At 41.6% G+C, this 16,568-nt stretch overlaps 1 protein-coding gene across 1 annotated transcript in view; it reads right to left on the bottom strand.

Annotated features, from left to right (window-relative positions):
- The window catches only part of ano8b (anoctamin 8b), a 38,059-nt gene extending 24,101 nt beyond the window's left edge, over positions 1–13,958 (bottom strand). The window contains exon 1 of the mRNA XM_040129622.1: positions 13,615–13,958. Coding sequence (XP_039985556.1) covers positions 13,615–13,762 — 148 coding nt within the window. The 5' untranslated portion in view covers positions 13,763–13,958. The remainder of the gene's footprint in view (positions 1–13,614) is intronic.
- Positions 13,959–16,568: the final 2,610 nt, after the last annotated feature.

Raw genomic sequence — 16,568 nt, 5'->3', positions numbered from 1 at the left:
TAACACAGAAGGCACTTAGTGACAATGGCTGCACATTTCATCTGTTTTATTCCAAATAAGCTGCTATTGTTGCTTCAGCAGTTACAAAACTCATCACTTTCTACAAAACAGAGGATATTTTCCAGGGAAGACCTTAAACAAAAAATTATATTAGCATTAATATCATAATAACAGTAAGACATTAGATATGAAATACTATATGTGGTAGAAACCCTGGATTTAAACTGGGCATGAAGTTCCCCTGTTTGTTTGAACAATCCAATCATGGATAATCCAAATATCCATTCGTGAGATAGCAACATGTTTCGCCACCGATGGTCTATAATTGCAGGTGTAATCAGGTGATCACTTCACCTGATGAAAGCCTTTCTTGGTCACTGTACACACATCATTAAATTGAAACAAGACAATGACTCACGCTTGAGATCACAAAAGCAGTGTGTAGGTTGAACAGCAAACGTAGAAATTGTTTTTCTCTTCAACTCAGGTTCTCTTTAGGTAAAAATAAACAAAATACTTTCCTTTGCCTGTAGAGGACCAGCTGTCAACAGTTGCCTCTAAATGCCTTTATACAGGTTGCATCACTTTCTGAGGCCTACAGTGCAGATTTACCCCACTGATAAGATGCTGAGGACTTGTACTTTCATATGCACCTCTAGAAAAAGATGCCTTTGCTACACATGCCTGGCATCAGCATGTATTTCCTAGGAGGCTGGAGACTAGAGCAGGATTGATATCTTCGCAGCACCGAGTCATTTTGAAGTGTGACTCTTATGTAGCCAGTCTAATAGAGAGAGAGACAGACAGACACAAACATACAGCACATAATGTAATAAAGGCAGAGAGACTGACAGAGCTCCCAACAGACACAGATGGTGGATCGCAAACAATAAGACAGTCAGACAACATTTCCATTGTCACATCTACTGAGTGCGTGAATGAAACAAATCAGCCTATTAGAACGATTACATCAGGAAGTGGGACATAGAGCGTAATCAGGTTCAAACACCCAGCAATTTCCTTAATTAGAATCCTCTCTGTTGTTGACTCTATACGTCGCCATCGTGTACGCAGTCGACACCACTGACAGACAGTGCCCCTTTCGAACCTTTTCCCAACTCCACACCTGTCTACACAGACACACACAACACCAGAGATTCAGATAAAGACACACACAAAACCACGCACAGACAATCAAACAGAAACAAAAAAAATCACCGCCCTATATATGTACAGTACATACAGTATATAGAGGGGCAACAACATACTGAGTCATCAAATCATGCAGCTGAAATGTCTGAAATAAATACCAAATCAGACCATTCTACCTGTGAAGATCATGTGGATCAAGCTCTGGATTCTGCAACTCACTTTATTGCTGGTTGCAATGGCCACCTCACTTCACCCTCCAAATGCAAGGTACTGTACACAGTCTGCATACATTCAGGTACCAAATCGAACAAACACTTCCAATTCCACATCGCATTTTTCTTTTCCACTGGCAGCTGCACATACAGATGTGTTTTAGATGATATGAGAGCCCCTCTTCCCACTGCAGCGGAGCACTCCTCCTGTCTGTCTTCGTTTTCTTTCACCTCAGCCTGCTCCTCTCTTTCACATCATGGCCCCCTAAGTCTCTCTCTCTCTCTTTATACCTTTTTTCCCCACCATCCCTGCCTCTTTTTCTCATCCAAATCCTCTCTCAGAATCTTTCAGTCCCTCCATCTATCCATGCTTTCTATTTATCTCTTTCTCTGTCTCAGCTCTCCTCTTCCCAGACTGTCTCAAGAGGTATTTGCCATCCTCATGTGAATGGAGCTTCCATGGATGATGTCTTCAAACTAGGCAGAGGGAAACAAGAGGGGGAATGCCTGATAGTGATACAAATAAACCTGGGTCAACACAGTGCCGATGCTCTAGTGGTTAATACTGCCACTGAAAGAACGGAAGGTAAACAAAGATCATGCTGTAAGTTTTCTTTCAAAGACAAGCTACAGATAGCAAAGGTTAATATTAGCTGTGTTATGCATTTTTGAAGAGCATGTAATCAAAGCTGGTTTCCTGTTGGTTTCAAAGCTGTATTGCAATCAGAGTGCAATCAGACCTGCTTCTAATTGACAAACTTCTTTCTCCAGCCATTGATAAACACTGTTGAGATAGTCTTCGCCTGAAATTTATCCCAGTTATATCAGACATTGGCCAGTCTCAGTGTAGTCCTCCAAAAGGGAACTAAACTGCATTTTAAATTTAGAACGGTAAAAGGAAAAGACAAACAAGACTAAGAGTCCACAGCCAAGCTTGTGACTCTGTGAGGTTGTACATTGGCATGCTAACATACTCAGAATGACAGAGCTAGCATGCTGATGTTTAGCAGGTATAATGTTAAGCATATTCATCATCTTATTTTAGCGTGTTACCAACCTAACAGTTGCTAATTAGCAATGCACGTGAATGAATTCACAGGAAGAACAGGAAAACCTCCCAATACTTTCACATATTATTCCAATATGGTTACCCCCCTCTGCTTGCCTTATAGTCATACCAGATGAATATTCTAAATTAGCTCTCTTTAGTTGTGTTGCATATTATAGTGGTTTGGTAAACAGTGAACTCAGATACAAAAAAAACCTCCAGCTCCAGTTGCAAAAACACAAAGTAAAGCTGAGACAGAACTGATGGTAATGTCATTAGTTTTGCGGGTATTTTGTAATTAACCAAAGTTTGGACAAATTAAAAATTTCACCTAATGATGGTGCAGGATGAAAAATCTAGAAAAAAAGATGGATGAAAAGCAAAGTTATTACACTTCCCCCAAGGGGGGACATGAATGTCTGTACCAAATTTCATTAGCAAGCTAGCTAATAGTTGTTCAGACATTTCACTAAAAATCAAAAATGTCATCCTCGCGGCGGCACTAGAGCAAAAAAGAAAAATCAAGGGATCCCTGATTCTGCAGGCATCTTCCTCTGGGGACCATGAACATCTGAAGAAAACGTCATGACAATCCATCAAATAGTTGTTGAGATATTTCAGTCTGGATGAAAGTGGTGAACTGACTGACCGACCGACCGACGTTGCCATCCCCAGAGCCACGGTGCTAGTGTAGCATGGCTAAGAACATCACTAGAGAGACCTGCATGTGACGCAATTGAGATTAGGAAAGTTTTTCCACAGGAGGAAGATAGGAGGTGTCTGTTCTGCATTTGTGACAAATGGGATAAAGATGTCAATGCTGGTGGATGTCAGAACTCTGGTTTCCTCATTAACAGGCGCAGGGAGGATAATAGGGACTCGTCCTTGGCTTCAAAATAATGAAGATTACGTGTGACACCGGACCCACTCATGGCTGAGAGCCAAGAGAAGGACAAGGCAAGACCATGTAGGAAGAAAAGAGCCGCAGTGCTCACACAGCAGAATAGTTGAAGTATCGCTTTTCCCCATATCTTCTTCTTTCCCTCCTTTACATCACTTTTTGTCTGCACTTAGTCTCACTAAATCTGTCTCCTTCATTTCCTGCCCTTGCTTTCCTTCTGCCAAGTAGGCTAATCGGTGGTTCATTCTAGGTTAGCTGGTTTATTTGGGTGAGCTACATCAGGGAAAAAGCAAAGAAGCAGGGATTGACTTGTCATATATGCTATGAAGTCGGGGTTAAATGAGGAAACTGATGCTGTGTGCTATTTAGTCAGGTAATAATCATGTAAGGAAGCCAGTGTTGAATCCTTTCATGCCCACTCGATGCATACTACTCCTTCAGACAACCACAGACTGGTTATCTAACTGGCTGAATTGAGCTTTGTCAAGGGTGGGGGGTAACGAATTATGAATAAGCGAGTGGTGATGATGAATATAGTGGAGTGAATAGCAGCCTTTATGGAGCAAACAGACCTCCTTGTTAAGCAGTCGGCAACTGCCAAAGTGGAGAAAGGGTTTTCTGATGAACATAGAGAACAGAGGGACATGAATTACAAACAGCAACAATGTGGGCACACACTATCGGTAATTTTTGTGTTGTAGGGAGCAGGTTTAAGGTCACTGCAACAACACAGCATTTTTGAAAGTTTACATGTTTGATAGCTTAGATGCAACATGGCCAAATACTTTTAAAGAGTTTTTTTTTTCTTTTTTTATAAGCAAAATTATGATGGAATTGGTGACATCTTACAAGGAACAGTTTGACATTTCGAGAAATACACTTATTTGCTTTCATACCAAGAGTTAGAGGAGGAGTTGGATACAACTCTAAACACGTTTAGCTTTAAAGACACTATTAGGCAGACCTTGTTACCTATGGTAAGAGCCATACTAGCTGTTTCCCCACGTTTGCAGGCTTTATGCTATGCTTAGCTAACTGGCTGCTGGCTGTAGCGCAGTATTAAACACACAGACATGATAATGTAATTGATCTTCTCATTTAACTCTTGGCAAGAAAGCAAATACACAACATATTTCCCAAAATATGTTACAGTTTCTTTAACTATAAAGTCTTACCTAAAGGCAAGGAAGAGGGCCTGCTGCACTATAATGCAAATTTAATCAATATGACACAAATGAAACCTTATCCAGAGCACACAGAGTCATATGGAGGACCTACCAACTCCTGCGTTCATAGAAAACAGACTCATACATTTTTAAGCAGCTTTAACAGAGATTATTAGTGTCTAATGTAGGCTTGTTACTGTACATCTGACTGACTGTACCAGGATCAAACCTAGCAATCATTTTAGAGAGACTCACTCTTTTGCCTAGGAAAGTTGTGCTCCCATTGGAGGTTAACTGAATTATGGCAATAAACACAGGAAAGAGACTGCTTTCCACACAACTTAGGGGATCCAGTTTGTGCCACTGTCTCGGGAGGTCATTCATAATTGTAATCATTATAATCAGGCACTCTAGTGTAGTGAGACATTCCAATAAATGTCAGGCAAACTGGGTATTTCTACTCACATCCGAAATTAAGCTGGGCAGTACAGCAATAGAGCAAGAAAGGATAATAGAAGGGTGAATTTAGAGAAGAGATACTGTAGCAGTGAATCAGTCAGTCTGATGGCCGCGGACTAAACGATCTGTACAATGGTACGATATTCTATTCCCGGACAGGGAAGATGACAGGGAGGCTCCGAGTCAGATCAATGCCCAGAGGAACCAGTGATTATTGTAGATTACTACACCATTCCTCCCATTTCCTTTCCTGCTCAATGACAAGCAGAGGAAGACATTTATTTGTTACTTAGTCAGCTTTGATTTCTCATGACTTTTAAAAAGAAGTTCGAGGAAGCTCTATGCAGCATTTCATCCTTATTTATTTAGCTCTGGAATTTCTAGAGGAATGTTAGACGTCAGTAACAAAATGGAAATGAGACCAGAAACCAATACGAACAAGTAGTAGAAGCAGTATAGAAAGTGTAAAATAGCTAAAATAGATAAAATAACTGATTGATCTGAAACAAGTGCAGGACTGAGCAAATTCAACCCAACACGAGCAACTGATTTTACAATTTTTCAAAGTCACTGCATCTTTAAGTTGGCGTGGCCTCCTCAGTTTTAAAAAAAGGAGGTAAATTAATAACTCTTCTCTATGTGAATGGAGACAGTCACACTCAAAGACCTTCACACAAACAACAGGCTGTTGACTCTCATGCTCCAATAAACACCGATCAGAAGGAAAGTGAAAAGCTGGAGATATTTCTCTCTCAAATGCAAATATGGGTGTTACAGTGGTGGCAATGCGGTTTATCTTCCTTGACAGCCAGTTTCTTCAGGCATCAACAGAAACACTACTCAATCAAAGCCTTCTCTTAACACTTTGCCAAAGGAAATAAGCAGGAGTAAGAGCTGCAGAAAGAATAACACAGAACGCCAGAGTCATGATTTTCTGACCAAGAAAGATGTGTAGCTAAATAGACATGATGCCACATAGAATATATGCTCTTTTATATGCGATGTACAGTAAATTAAAAAGCAAGGAGAAAAGAAACAGGGGGTTAAAGGCAGAGAATATATATGATAGGGAACCACAATAAAAGCCTGTACTTTACAGTGTAGGTCGTCATCGGTCAACACTGGCAACGTGCAAGTATATGACCTGCACCAGGATGTTTCCTCTTAACTGTTGACAGACTTTCACCACATTCAAATTTTTATTAAAGGGAGGAGCCAGAATCTGAGTGGGCTTTTCAGACGATGAACAAATGACACAAACCAAAACTAAACAAAAAGGAGAAAAGTGAAAATTCTGTACTAATTACACACTCCAACGTCTTCAACCCCATTGACACACCGGTCCAACTCATGCTATGCAGCCAAGCTTTGTTTAAACCCAGAGAACTCTATTTTAAATTCTAGTGAAGAACCTAACATTTTTAAAGATACCAAATATGTCAGGCTGAATTTCAGGGAAATGTGTATAACATGATGTACAAGATAATAAGAATATTTCCATTTGACGGAATTGTGCAGCCATAAAAACATAGGTTTGAACATATCACTCAGTGTAAACATGATACATCTTCATAATAAATAAAAGAGCAAAACTGGTTTTTAAAAAGGGCTAATCCAAGGTGAAATGCACTCCTTTCATCTTTTAGCAACATCACTTATTTCGCTTATTAAAGAAGGGTCAAAATTGTTCCAAGACGTCATAAAGTGTCTTCAATAAAACAGATTTTTGAAGCACTGTGTATATCCTAAATATTTATGACACTGAATTGCTTTAATAATATACAAATTGGAGGGATGTTTTAGACTAACTTAAAGTTGTCAGAAATAGTGGTATAGCTCTCCAACATAGATCTCAGAAAAGCAGTATGTTTGATTAGACTACCTGTATATATAACATTATTATGCATACATCGTGTTGCATAGAGTTTAATCAGTTGCAACTTTTTATAAATTTTATATGTTGTAGAGGTTTACACATCATTGATTATTGATGAAATAACCCAAATTTTATACTTTACAGCTCTGACATGGTGGCGCCATAGCAGATTTTTCAAAAGGTTAATGGCATTGACATTATAGAAAGCCCAACAAGGACCTACAAAAAAAGCAATGCCTCATCGACAGATGTTGCCTCGGGCAGTTGTGCTCCTCACATCGTATGAGAAGTGATTCTCCTAAATCTATTATCTGTATCAACAAGGCAAAATAACATTTAAATAAGAGGGCTTGAAAAGGGAAAATACATTTTAACAGGAGATTTATTGACATGACATTTCAGGGGAGAACCTTCTGCCACGTTCTTATTTGTCTAAAGCAGTGGGCTCTATGCTAATATACAAGCAGAAAGTATACTTTCTCAACACTTCAGTCTGCGTTAAAGGGTAGAGGCTGATGAACACTGACTCTGTTCCTCATATAAACTGAACAAGCTCCCTTCCTGCCCCACACTCTTACCAAAAAAAAAATAAAACAAAATAAAAACTCAGAACGATGCAGGACAAAGAGGCTGAAAATTAGCCAAAAGAGAAAAGCGATAAAAGAGTGACTCCTGAGTTATGCAGTCATCATCAGAGAAAGCCCGAGTGCACTGCAGCATTTTTGAGTGTGCATTACTTTGAACAAACAGATTATGCTGCTTTCTGCTAAGGTTTAACGTTGACATTCAGCCTGCTACAGATGGTAATGAAAAGAAGATGATGAGGACTGATTGCATCTCTCTATCTACCAAACAAATCTAAAAGTGTAGTGGCTAAACAAAATGAGGAGGGTATTAAGAGGAAAACAAGAACAATAGAGGGGACAAAGACCAACATTACAGACAGATGGTGGTTTAAAACTCCCTTGCTTTTCATTGACTGGCTCTGTGCTAACACTGAAATGGATAATATGTCTAGTTATCAGCTGCAGGAGAGAGAGCTTTTCTCCCCCATGTGCTGTACGTTACACTTTCATAGTCCCTTAGCCTTCTCTGGAGGCTGCAGAGCGGCTAATGTGGAGCAATTCCCTACGACTGAGGCTAAAAGCAGCATTCTTCACCATGGTCATTGTGTTTCTCCTGGCTTTGCTTAGCAACTACCAAAAAAAGAAAAAGAAAACAAATCCAGGCCTCGTCAGTACTATAAAGGACAGGGTGACCCAATGCACTTCAATCCTACTTTTTCCTTAGGGAATGCAATATCAGTTACACACTGGAGGAGGCTGGTTATCGACTCTGCTTTGATCAAAGAGAATGGAGCCCAAACTCACCGATAAGTTCTCTATGACATGTCACTGCTTCCACGCAAGGCAAGAGGCAGACAACACCAGGAGCATTTTCTCTCTGTGCTTGGAATGCATTAAGCTCTGGAGTGTGCATTATCATTTTCTGCTTACAGTCTGATAATCTTCGTGCCTATAAATGGAAAAGAGTAAACTTCCAGAGGCAATGAATGGGGATTTAGAAGATGGTTGGTTAGAAGCAAAGAGGAATTATGGGTGATATGATTAAACCATTAAAAACTTGAGAATCTAGGGCAAGTGAATCACCACTTTCAAGCCAGATGGTTTATCATACATCAGGGGGTGTCTGTAACTTCCTAGAACATCCCACATCAAATGGTTGTGGATATATGCATCTACACAGCTGGATGCAGTCCCCTGAAGGTGTCTGATAGTACAGGTGGTACATGTGTGGGATTATCTCTGCATGTGGAAAACCAAACCAGCAAGAATCAGGTAACAAAAAAGGCATGGCTGTTGGACGGGGTGCAACCACACCAATCCATCACTAAACAGATATAATTCAACGGAGTGTGCTGCTATCAGCTTGTTTTAGAATTTATTTTGTGAAAGAAATATCTCCTTGCATCTACTGACTAAGCACACAATGGCAACAATGTGATCCAACGTTTCAGATACAGCAACTGAGTTTATGTCCCAATACCAAGTACTGATCTGATCTACAAACCTCACAACTCACTGGGATCATTTTTATGCAAGGTAACATAAGGCCAGGGATTGCTGTGGCACTGAGTCAACAGCCCACTGTGACTGAATGACTGTAACTGATAGTGGAAACAGAATTTTGACATTAATGAAGGAAATGTATTTACTTGGACTGGTCATTTCATGGCTGTTACTGAATACACTTTAAGATTAGATTGGCATCGATACTGATGCAGCAATCTGGATCAGTGCATCCTTAATCCTCGCAGCAATGTAAAATGATAACTCTTATGTTTCTTGCTGGAAAAAAACATCCAACCACACAAACACCATCAACAGAAAATCACTGAAGATCATTGCAGCACTAACAGCTGGTTTGATAGCTGATGGTTTTCCACCATCTGACCAGCAACTACTTCACTGTAATGATCCCAAATTTAAGGCAAGTTGATCATAGTAAATATGAAGTGTTGTCACAGTAAAGAGCTGGCCACTTAATTTTATAACTTGATTGGTCTTGGTCTTAACTCTAGCATGAAATGTCATCCCCCCGGCAAAAGCTGGTTCACCAAAGTAATCTGTCAGTTGTTTGTTTGACCGATGAGGTAAGGGTAATAAAGCTCCAATATTACAAACAGCAAGGTCACCCTGCATAGAGGTGATTTGCCTTGATCACTAATGTAGCTAATGTGCAGGTCAGCACTCACTCTAGAAAGGGAGAAGAGAAGGAGAACAAGAAATATATCCCTGTGGAGCATGCAATAAATAAGAGTGGAATAGGCAAAGTGATTTAGAGAGAGAGGCATTAAGTTTGGAGTCATTAGGCACAACACACTGCTGTCATTATATCATACTGCATTACATTCATCAGCCCCTTCATTTATGAAGCAGTGGGAGGGCACAAAACCAATGGCTCTGTCTCTCTGCTGCTTCTGCAAAAAAACAGCTCTTCTTTTACAAAGTTCTGTGTTGTGCTTTTCCCTCCTCTCACTGCCCTGCCTTACACTGCTGTATTTAAAGCAACATGTGTGACACTGAACCTGACTACATCTGTCTGAAGCAAAGCTGAGGTATTCTACTTGCTTAAGAGGCAGAGAGAGAGAGCGAGAGAGCAGAGCCCTGGCCTGGAGTCTATGGATGAATGCAGATCCTTGCTTAATACATTTTCCTTGTACATTTTGCAGACTGCAAAGTCCATTTATTAATGACAAGCATAAAGGATGGAGTTAAACCAGTTTACATAGAAAAAAATGGACCCCTTCAGATCTCACCATTGTCTCAGAAAAGACTTGCACTTTCAGATCAGAACAGGTGTGAAAAAAAGGGTTTCGAAATATAGTTTCAGACAGACCTTAAATGCAAAGCCTGCTGGCTCATATATGTTTGACACAGCTCACTCTAATTTGCGCTCTGCAGGAGATACTACGCTAAAAAAATAAGTCAATGACACTGATTATTACAAGAAAAAGGTCATTCAAAGTATAATAGGGCAAGTTCTAATCAGATCAGTTTTACGGGGTGACCCAACAGCCAAGTGGTTTGGGCGCATACCACATGGGCGTAAATACCCTGAGCAGCAAGTCCCTGGTTTTACTCCCAGCTGGCCAGAAGTCATTCCCCTACTCGCTTTCCCCACATTTCCTGTGCATACACCCCCCCCCCAAAAAAAAGGAATGTCTGCAGAGACACAAAATTTCAGGCTACAACACGATTATCATCATGTCTTTTCAAAGTAAGAATGAATCTCGCGATATATCCTAACAAATGTCCTAAATCCTAAAGCTCTGTGCTGGCTGATTGGGCAACCACAAATTACATGACCTGATTTCCATAACACAGAATCTTATCAACACTGGCCTCAGAGGGAACACAAACTAATTGGTGAGATTTTTACATTGCTTTCTCTAATGATGGGCGCTTAATTAATCTTTGAAATGCTGGCTTGTGAGAGTTGGAGCTATAAAGGAAGATGGCTGAGAGGATCAAAGTCATTCCAGTTGGCTGTGGAGGGATTAGGGAAAGAGGCATGGAGACAATTGAGCGTCCTAGGCTCCAGTGAGGAAAATTCTTATAGGCTGCAACCAAAATCTTAGCCGCACGGAGAAATCACCCTGACTTGCTGCTGTGCTAGCTGACTGACACTGACACGTATGAGGGAGGTTATGTGATATCATGGTTATCCCACTGACGACCCCAAACCCGATTCTTCTCTCTCATGACCCATGTATGGAAATATACAGACAACTGGGAGCAAGAGGTTTTAAGAGGCCAAGACAGTTACTGCTCTTAACGTTTCTGATACACAGCCCACCTCTGATGCTTTTAAACAGCAAATTGTTCAACTTTGATGTTGATTGTTTTTTATTGTCTGGGATGCATGTGATCCTAAGTGTCAGTTTAGACATTTTACCATGCCTAAAGTTTACACATTCACTGTCAGACATAATATTCTTAAAAAAAAACAACAACAACACATAAAGCAAGGGAGCACAACGTGCATCTGACAGCAATTTAACACAAAGTAGGTGGTTCTGATGCATGGGTAGGCAAATACTGGCCAAAAAAAGGAATTGATTCCCCCCCAAAAAAACATAGTGGCTACATCTTTTATGATTTTTTATTTTTATTTTCACTGTTCCAAGAAAAACCCACGTGTCTACATGTTTTCATTACTATTACCTGTAACATGTGTACATTCATTAAATGATTACAGGTGCAATGAGGCTGCCAGATGTGGCTGTGAAAAATCTCACATGTGAGGCTGAAGCTTGTAGTTACACTATCCACCTGTCTGTGTGTGTGACTGAAGGAGACGACCGGTTTGCAGTTAATGCATGTTGGTCTTCATGTAGCTACATACCTTTATAAATGCTTTTTAACTTTTGCACTTTAACAGAGCAGTGTGAATTCATTTTCTCTCCTGTGGATATAATATTCTTCAATTTAGTGGTGGGCTAAAAAAAGGCCTACATTCATGTAGGACTGGGTATAATTCCAAATTCTACAACACTACAGACGATACAATACCTGAGTATTCAGTTCCGATACCCAGACAATACTTTATTGATACACTACTTTAAGAAATATAAGCATGTTGTTCAACAAACCCTTTACTCCTTTAACAAAAACACCCCATAGTTCTCTAATGTTAAATGTCCAAGACACACTCAGCCATACAAGACCATTAGCTAAATTAAATTTGCAAACTTCTGACTTCAAGTGAGGAAATATCTGATCAAAGACTAAGGAAAGAAGATTATGAATCTGACCAGGCATATAATGCCAGCTTTCAGTATTTGACAGTTTTGGATACTTGATGATATAGACATGTTTCAGTCAGCAACAAAAAAGTATTGAGGTTCGACACTCAGCTCTACACATTTTAGGCCACCAACCCCCATTTATTAAGACTCTGGCGCCAGTGGACCGTTATGTGAGTAGATGTCTGTTGTATCCCTCTACCGCTGCAGGTTTAGACTTGCAGTCCCTCTCTTTACCCCAGTACTGCTTCTAGCTAGTGAACTAACTGTAAAATTGAACTAATTCGTTTTGCTGACCCTCCAGCCCCGTCATCCATTCAAGGACCCGAACTGGGTGCCGCCCTCTCAGGATGGCATCACGCTCACCCTTCCAGTTAGCAGCAGCCTGCTCGGGTTGTCTCGACCGAGTGTGGAAAGGAGCGCTCAACCGAAGACAGCCCACTGCATCACTCTGCAGCAGCACTCACGGGGAGCGCAGGGGCTGTGTGTGCACCTTGCACGCAGGAAAACAACCCTGGCTCGGCAGCGGGTCTTCTACACCCCGGCTAATATTGTGGTCTGACCCAAAAATAGCCTCGGGCAATTCTTCCAAGGAGACAACTAGGATATGGGCTATTCACATCCACTATCAGTGTCATGGAGTGTAAATAGAAAGCAAGTTTGTTCTGCTTGCCCTTTCTACGGGGTTTATAATGCCATCATTTTAGGTTTCCCTAGTGCGTGATAAAAAGGGACCACACTGAAAAGAAAGATACAATTAATTGTAAGGAGGACTAAATCACACCACATCCAAACACTGGAACAAATTACGGGCACATTATTATGAGAGGGACAACCTTTATGGCTTATCCCTCATTAGAATGACAAAACATGCACCTGCCCTGTTATCCAATAGCATGGCAACCGCTACCTAGGCAATAAAGTTGAAACAGTGAGCAGCCTGATGTGGTTTCTAATCCGGCTTCGGTAGTTTTGAAATCTCCCGATGACATCATGAAGTTATCCTAACACACCTCGCACGTACTACAGAACCGGACGGAAACTCCGTTAATGAGAACCAACGGACAATCGCAGCCTACTAGCAGCGCGCTGGTGATGCTGTGCAAAACTACGGCAGCACCGGCAGGAATACGGTGGCTAGTGATGCCAGGAGGTAGGCTCCCGTTACGATAACCGAGGATGAGGTCGAGACCAGACGCTGGGACGTGCCAAAATGTAGTCGTTTTCCTGCAGGAGGAGGATAACATCAATGCTTTTGAGAAGCCGCAGCCACACGAGCATGCAACGCGAGTCCAAACCATCATTTACAGGCCCGTAGTCGGATCAGTTGGTCGTTTTGGGACGCCCTCGTGGAGACAAAAGAACGGTGCCGCGAGGTGTCTGACGCTGGGGTGCACGTCTCGTTTCCCAGCATCGCGTTCACCTGTCCTCTCGTCCTCCGCGCGCTTCCCAAACCGCATCGTCCAAACGGAGGGAGGCACTCTTGACTCACCCAGTACACCGGAGGAGGTCTGTAGTGCGGCAGCGCCCGGCTCCGGCCTCTCCGCGTCTCCCTGCGGCGCTCGGTGTCGGTGCCGGGAGCTGTCTGGGCCGTCGCCGACGGCGGCCGCCGCGGCCGCTGCCGTCCCCGCGTCGGGCATGCTCTCGATCAGCGAGGAGCGACGGAAGGTGAAGATATTCTCCGGGAAGCCGTGCAGCGGTATCGCATCTCAGGAGGAGGGCAAAGCATGGAGGTAGCGCGGGGGTCGGAGTGAAGGGTTAAACGCGTGTGAAAGTGAAGCGAAGGTTGTCGGTGACGGTGCAGCGGCGGATCATCCTGTTTTGGTACTCTGGAGCAGGATGAGCGGCTAGATGGGGAGCGCTCCTCCGACGACTACAGAGGAGGGACAAAGGGAGGGAGGGAGGGCGGGGAAGGGGGGCTGGGTGACACACACACACACACACACGGACATTTTACAACACACCGCTGTAGTAGTCTGATAGGCTACTTTTATCGGGATTGTAACCCTGGCAAAATTGTTTGCCTTTTGGGGGAAAATTTCTTCATGAGAAATAAAATAGCTTTTAAAAAAAGTTAGATCGGGCAGTTAAACTTGTATAATCCCACGTCGTGCACTCTCCACTTGAAGGCTTGAGAACCCCGTAGGAGTTTCATGAAAACATTTTTTTTTTTTTTTTTTTTTTTTTGTGCATGCATGTCGTGCGGTCTCGTCGTCCTCCGGGATAAATTTATCTTTATTGCCCTAGAGTGACCTCAGCCAGCAGCCAGGCGTCAAATCGAAGCCAAAAATAGAGTCTGCTTGGCCACATTAAGGCGAAACTCAGCCAAAAAAAAAAATTAATGGCTTACATTGATAACACTAGCCTACTTAATTGACAATGTGCCCTTTCATATGGTTACACAAAAGCTAGTAATTCTTGTTCTCTTCATTTGTCATAAGAGATCTACAGGATGTACCTACCTTTAATTTAAAAACGCAGTAATCCTTTCAGCAGCAGGTTCATCAGGCAGGTTGCTGCAGTCCAGCAGGTAGACAGGTGGACTCCTGTGAGTGTGACTGCACTATACCTAGTCCTCGAAGATTAAATACACTATGACTTATTTATTAATGCAAAAAATATCTTCATAGATTAAATTTTTAGTGACACTCAGGTCTAGGGACAAGTAATATCTCCTCTCAGCCCACTGGGCAGAATACACACTATGTATGCAGCAGCTGTATAATATTAAATTTTACTTTATAAAATGTGACTTGATCTCCTGTCATTTCATCATTATACAATCCATCGACAAACTAAAAGCATGAAGGCTGGCTTTAAAGGGCAAAGTGTGTTGTAATGCATGTTATATTGCACTCACAGTTGTCATATGTCTTTTAAAATGGGCAAACAATAGTCAGCCGATACCAAAGCAAGTCTACACTCTAAACAAACTCACATCCTTCAAAATAAACACTGATGGTGCAAACAAAGTCTGATGATCCTCTACTGGTAAAATATGCATAGAGGCATACATTACCACAGTGTGCAGTTTAAAAGAACAAAAAGTGGAAGAGTTGTTAAACTGTGTGCTTGTGTATAAGGAGGGTGGAGGTAATTTGTTTCCTAACAAAAGGAATTTCATCATCTTTAATCAGATCCATGGCCTCATTAATGGACGTTTTGTCAGAAGAGACAAAGATGTTTGTGTATTGATGGTGTTCAACAGCTGCGAGGTGGCAGCTGTCAAGTGTTGTCCACACGCCGAGCAGTCTATAAATTATTGAGATCCCAGGTTAAAGATTGCTCCCCAGGCCTCAGTCCATGCCTCCTCAGCATGCACACAATCTATCTCCTGGGCTGGCCCTCCTGCATGCTGTGCTCCACCGTGCAGCCACACAGGCAGGCTGGCAGCCCTCCCCCTTCGTATGGCTCAGAGCTCAGAGGCATCTCATATGCGAGCAGAAATTGTGCTTACTCACCACCCTCTGGGCTGACAGCTGCAAGGAACTGCAGTGGGGCACACACAGCAGTGCACATGTAGTTTGTAACATCTGTTTATATTCGGTGATATGTATGATTTGTAGGCCATGAAGAACTACAGACAATAGCACTGAGGCAGAAAAACACAATCCAAGCAATGATTGATAATTTAACTTTTTGAAAATTAATGCTGTGGCAGTGTAAAAAAAAAAAAGAGAGATCACTTAGCACATAGAGCACACTCAGTTGCATGTTTAGACACACCTAACTAAAACCAATGTAGTCTAGCACTAGCCCTGTACAACTTTGTGATAAATCCTACCTTCATGAAGGTTATAATCGTTTTTTGTCTAATCCGTTTTAGAGAGGTGTTGATTAAACTGTCTGATCATTTTTGAGGCTGTTATTTGTGATGCTGCATTATACTGAGTGATGCTTCTAATAACAGCCATCCCCACCCTTGACATCAGCTGTTTGACCTGCTGCCCTCTAGAAGATGTTTCAGGCCCATCATATCACGGACGAACAGACTTAAGAACAGCTTCTACCCCAGAGCCATACGAGAACTGAACACTGCCAAACACTGACACTGACTGTTTGGGACCCGTGTGACTTTAAAGAACACTGCACAGATGTTTACAGTGCAACTGCACCTTTGTATGTTTATATTCCTAACTGCACTACTTGTATATTCGACGACTGTAACTCAGCAAATGTGCAATATCCTCGGGTGCAGTGCCTCACCTGCTTTTTTTATCGTATCATATTGTTTTAGTTCTTATTGTTTTATAAGTCAAGGCAAATATATACACTTTATATTATTTTACATATAATTGCACTTTAAATTTTTTTTAGTTTGAGTTCTTTTCAATTTTTAATTGCTGTTTGTTATGTGTGAATGCACGGTCTGGATTGCTAAACAGTTCTGTACAATGTAAATAAAGAAATCTATAGTACCTATCTACTGTATCTCTTCTAATAAAT

This window comes from Xiphias gladius, chromosome 6 (genome assembly GCF_016859285.1).
Source record: "Xiphias gladius isolate SHS-SW01 ecotype Sanya breed wild chromosome 6, ASM1685928v1, whole genome shotgun sequence".
Taxonomy (NCBI): Eukaryota; Metazoa; Chordata; class Actinopteri; order Istiophoriformes; family Xiphiidae; genus Xiphias; species Xiphias gladius.
Note: the sequence above shows the minus strand (reverse complement) of the source record. Positions and strands in the feature narration are given on the sequence as shown.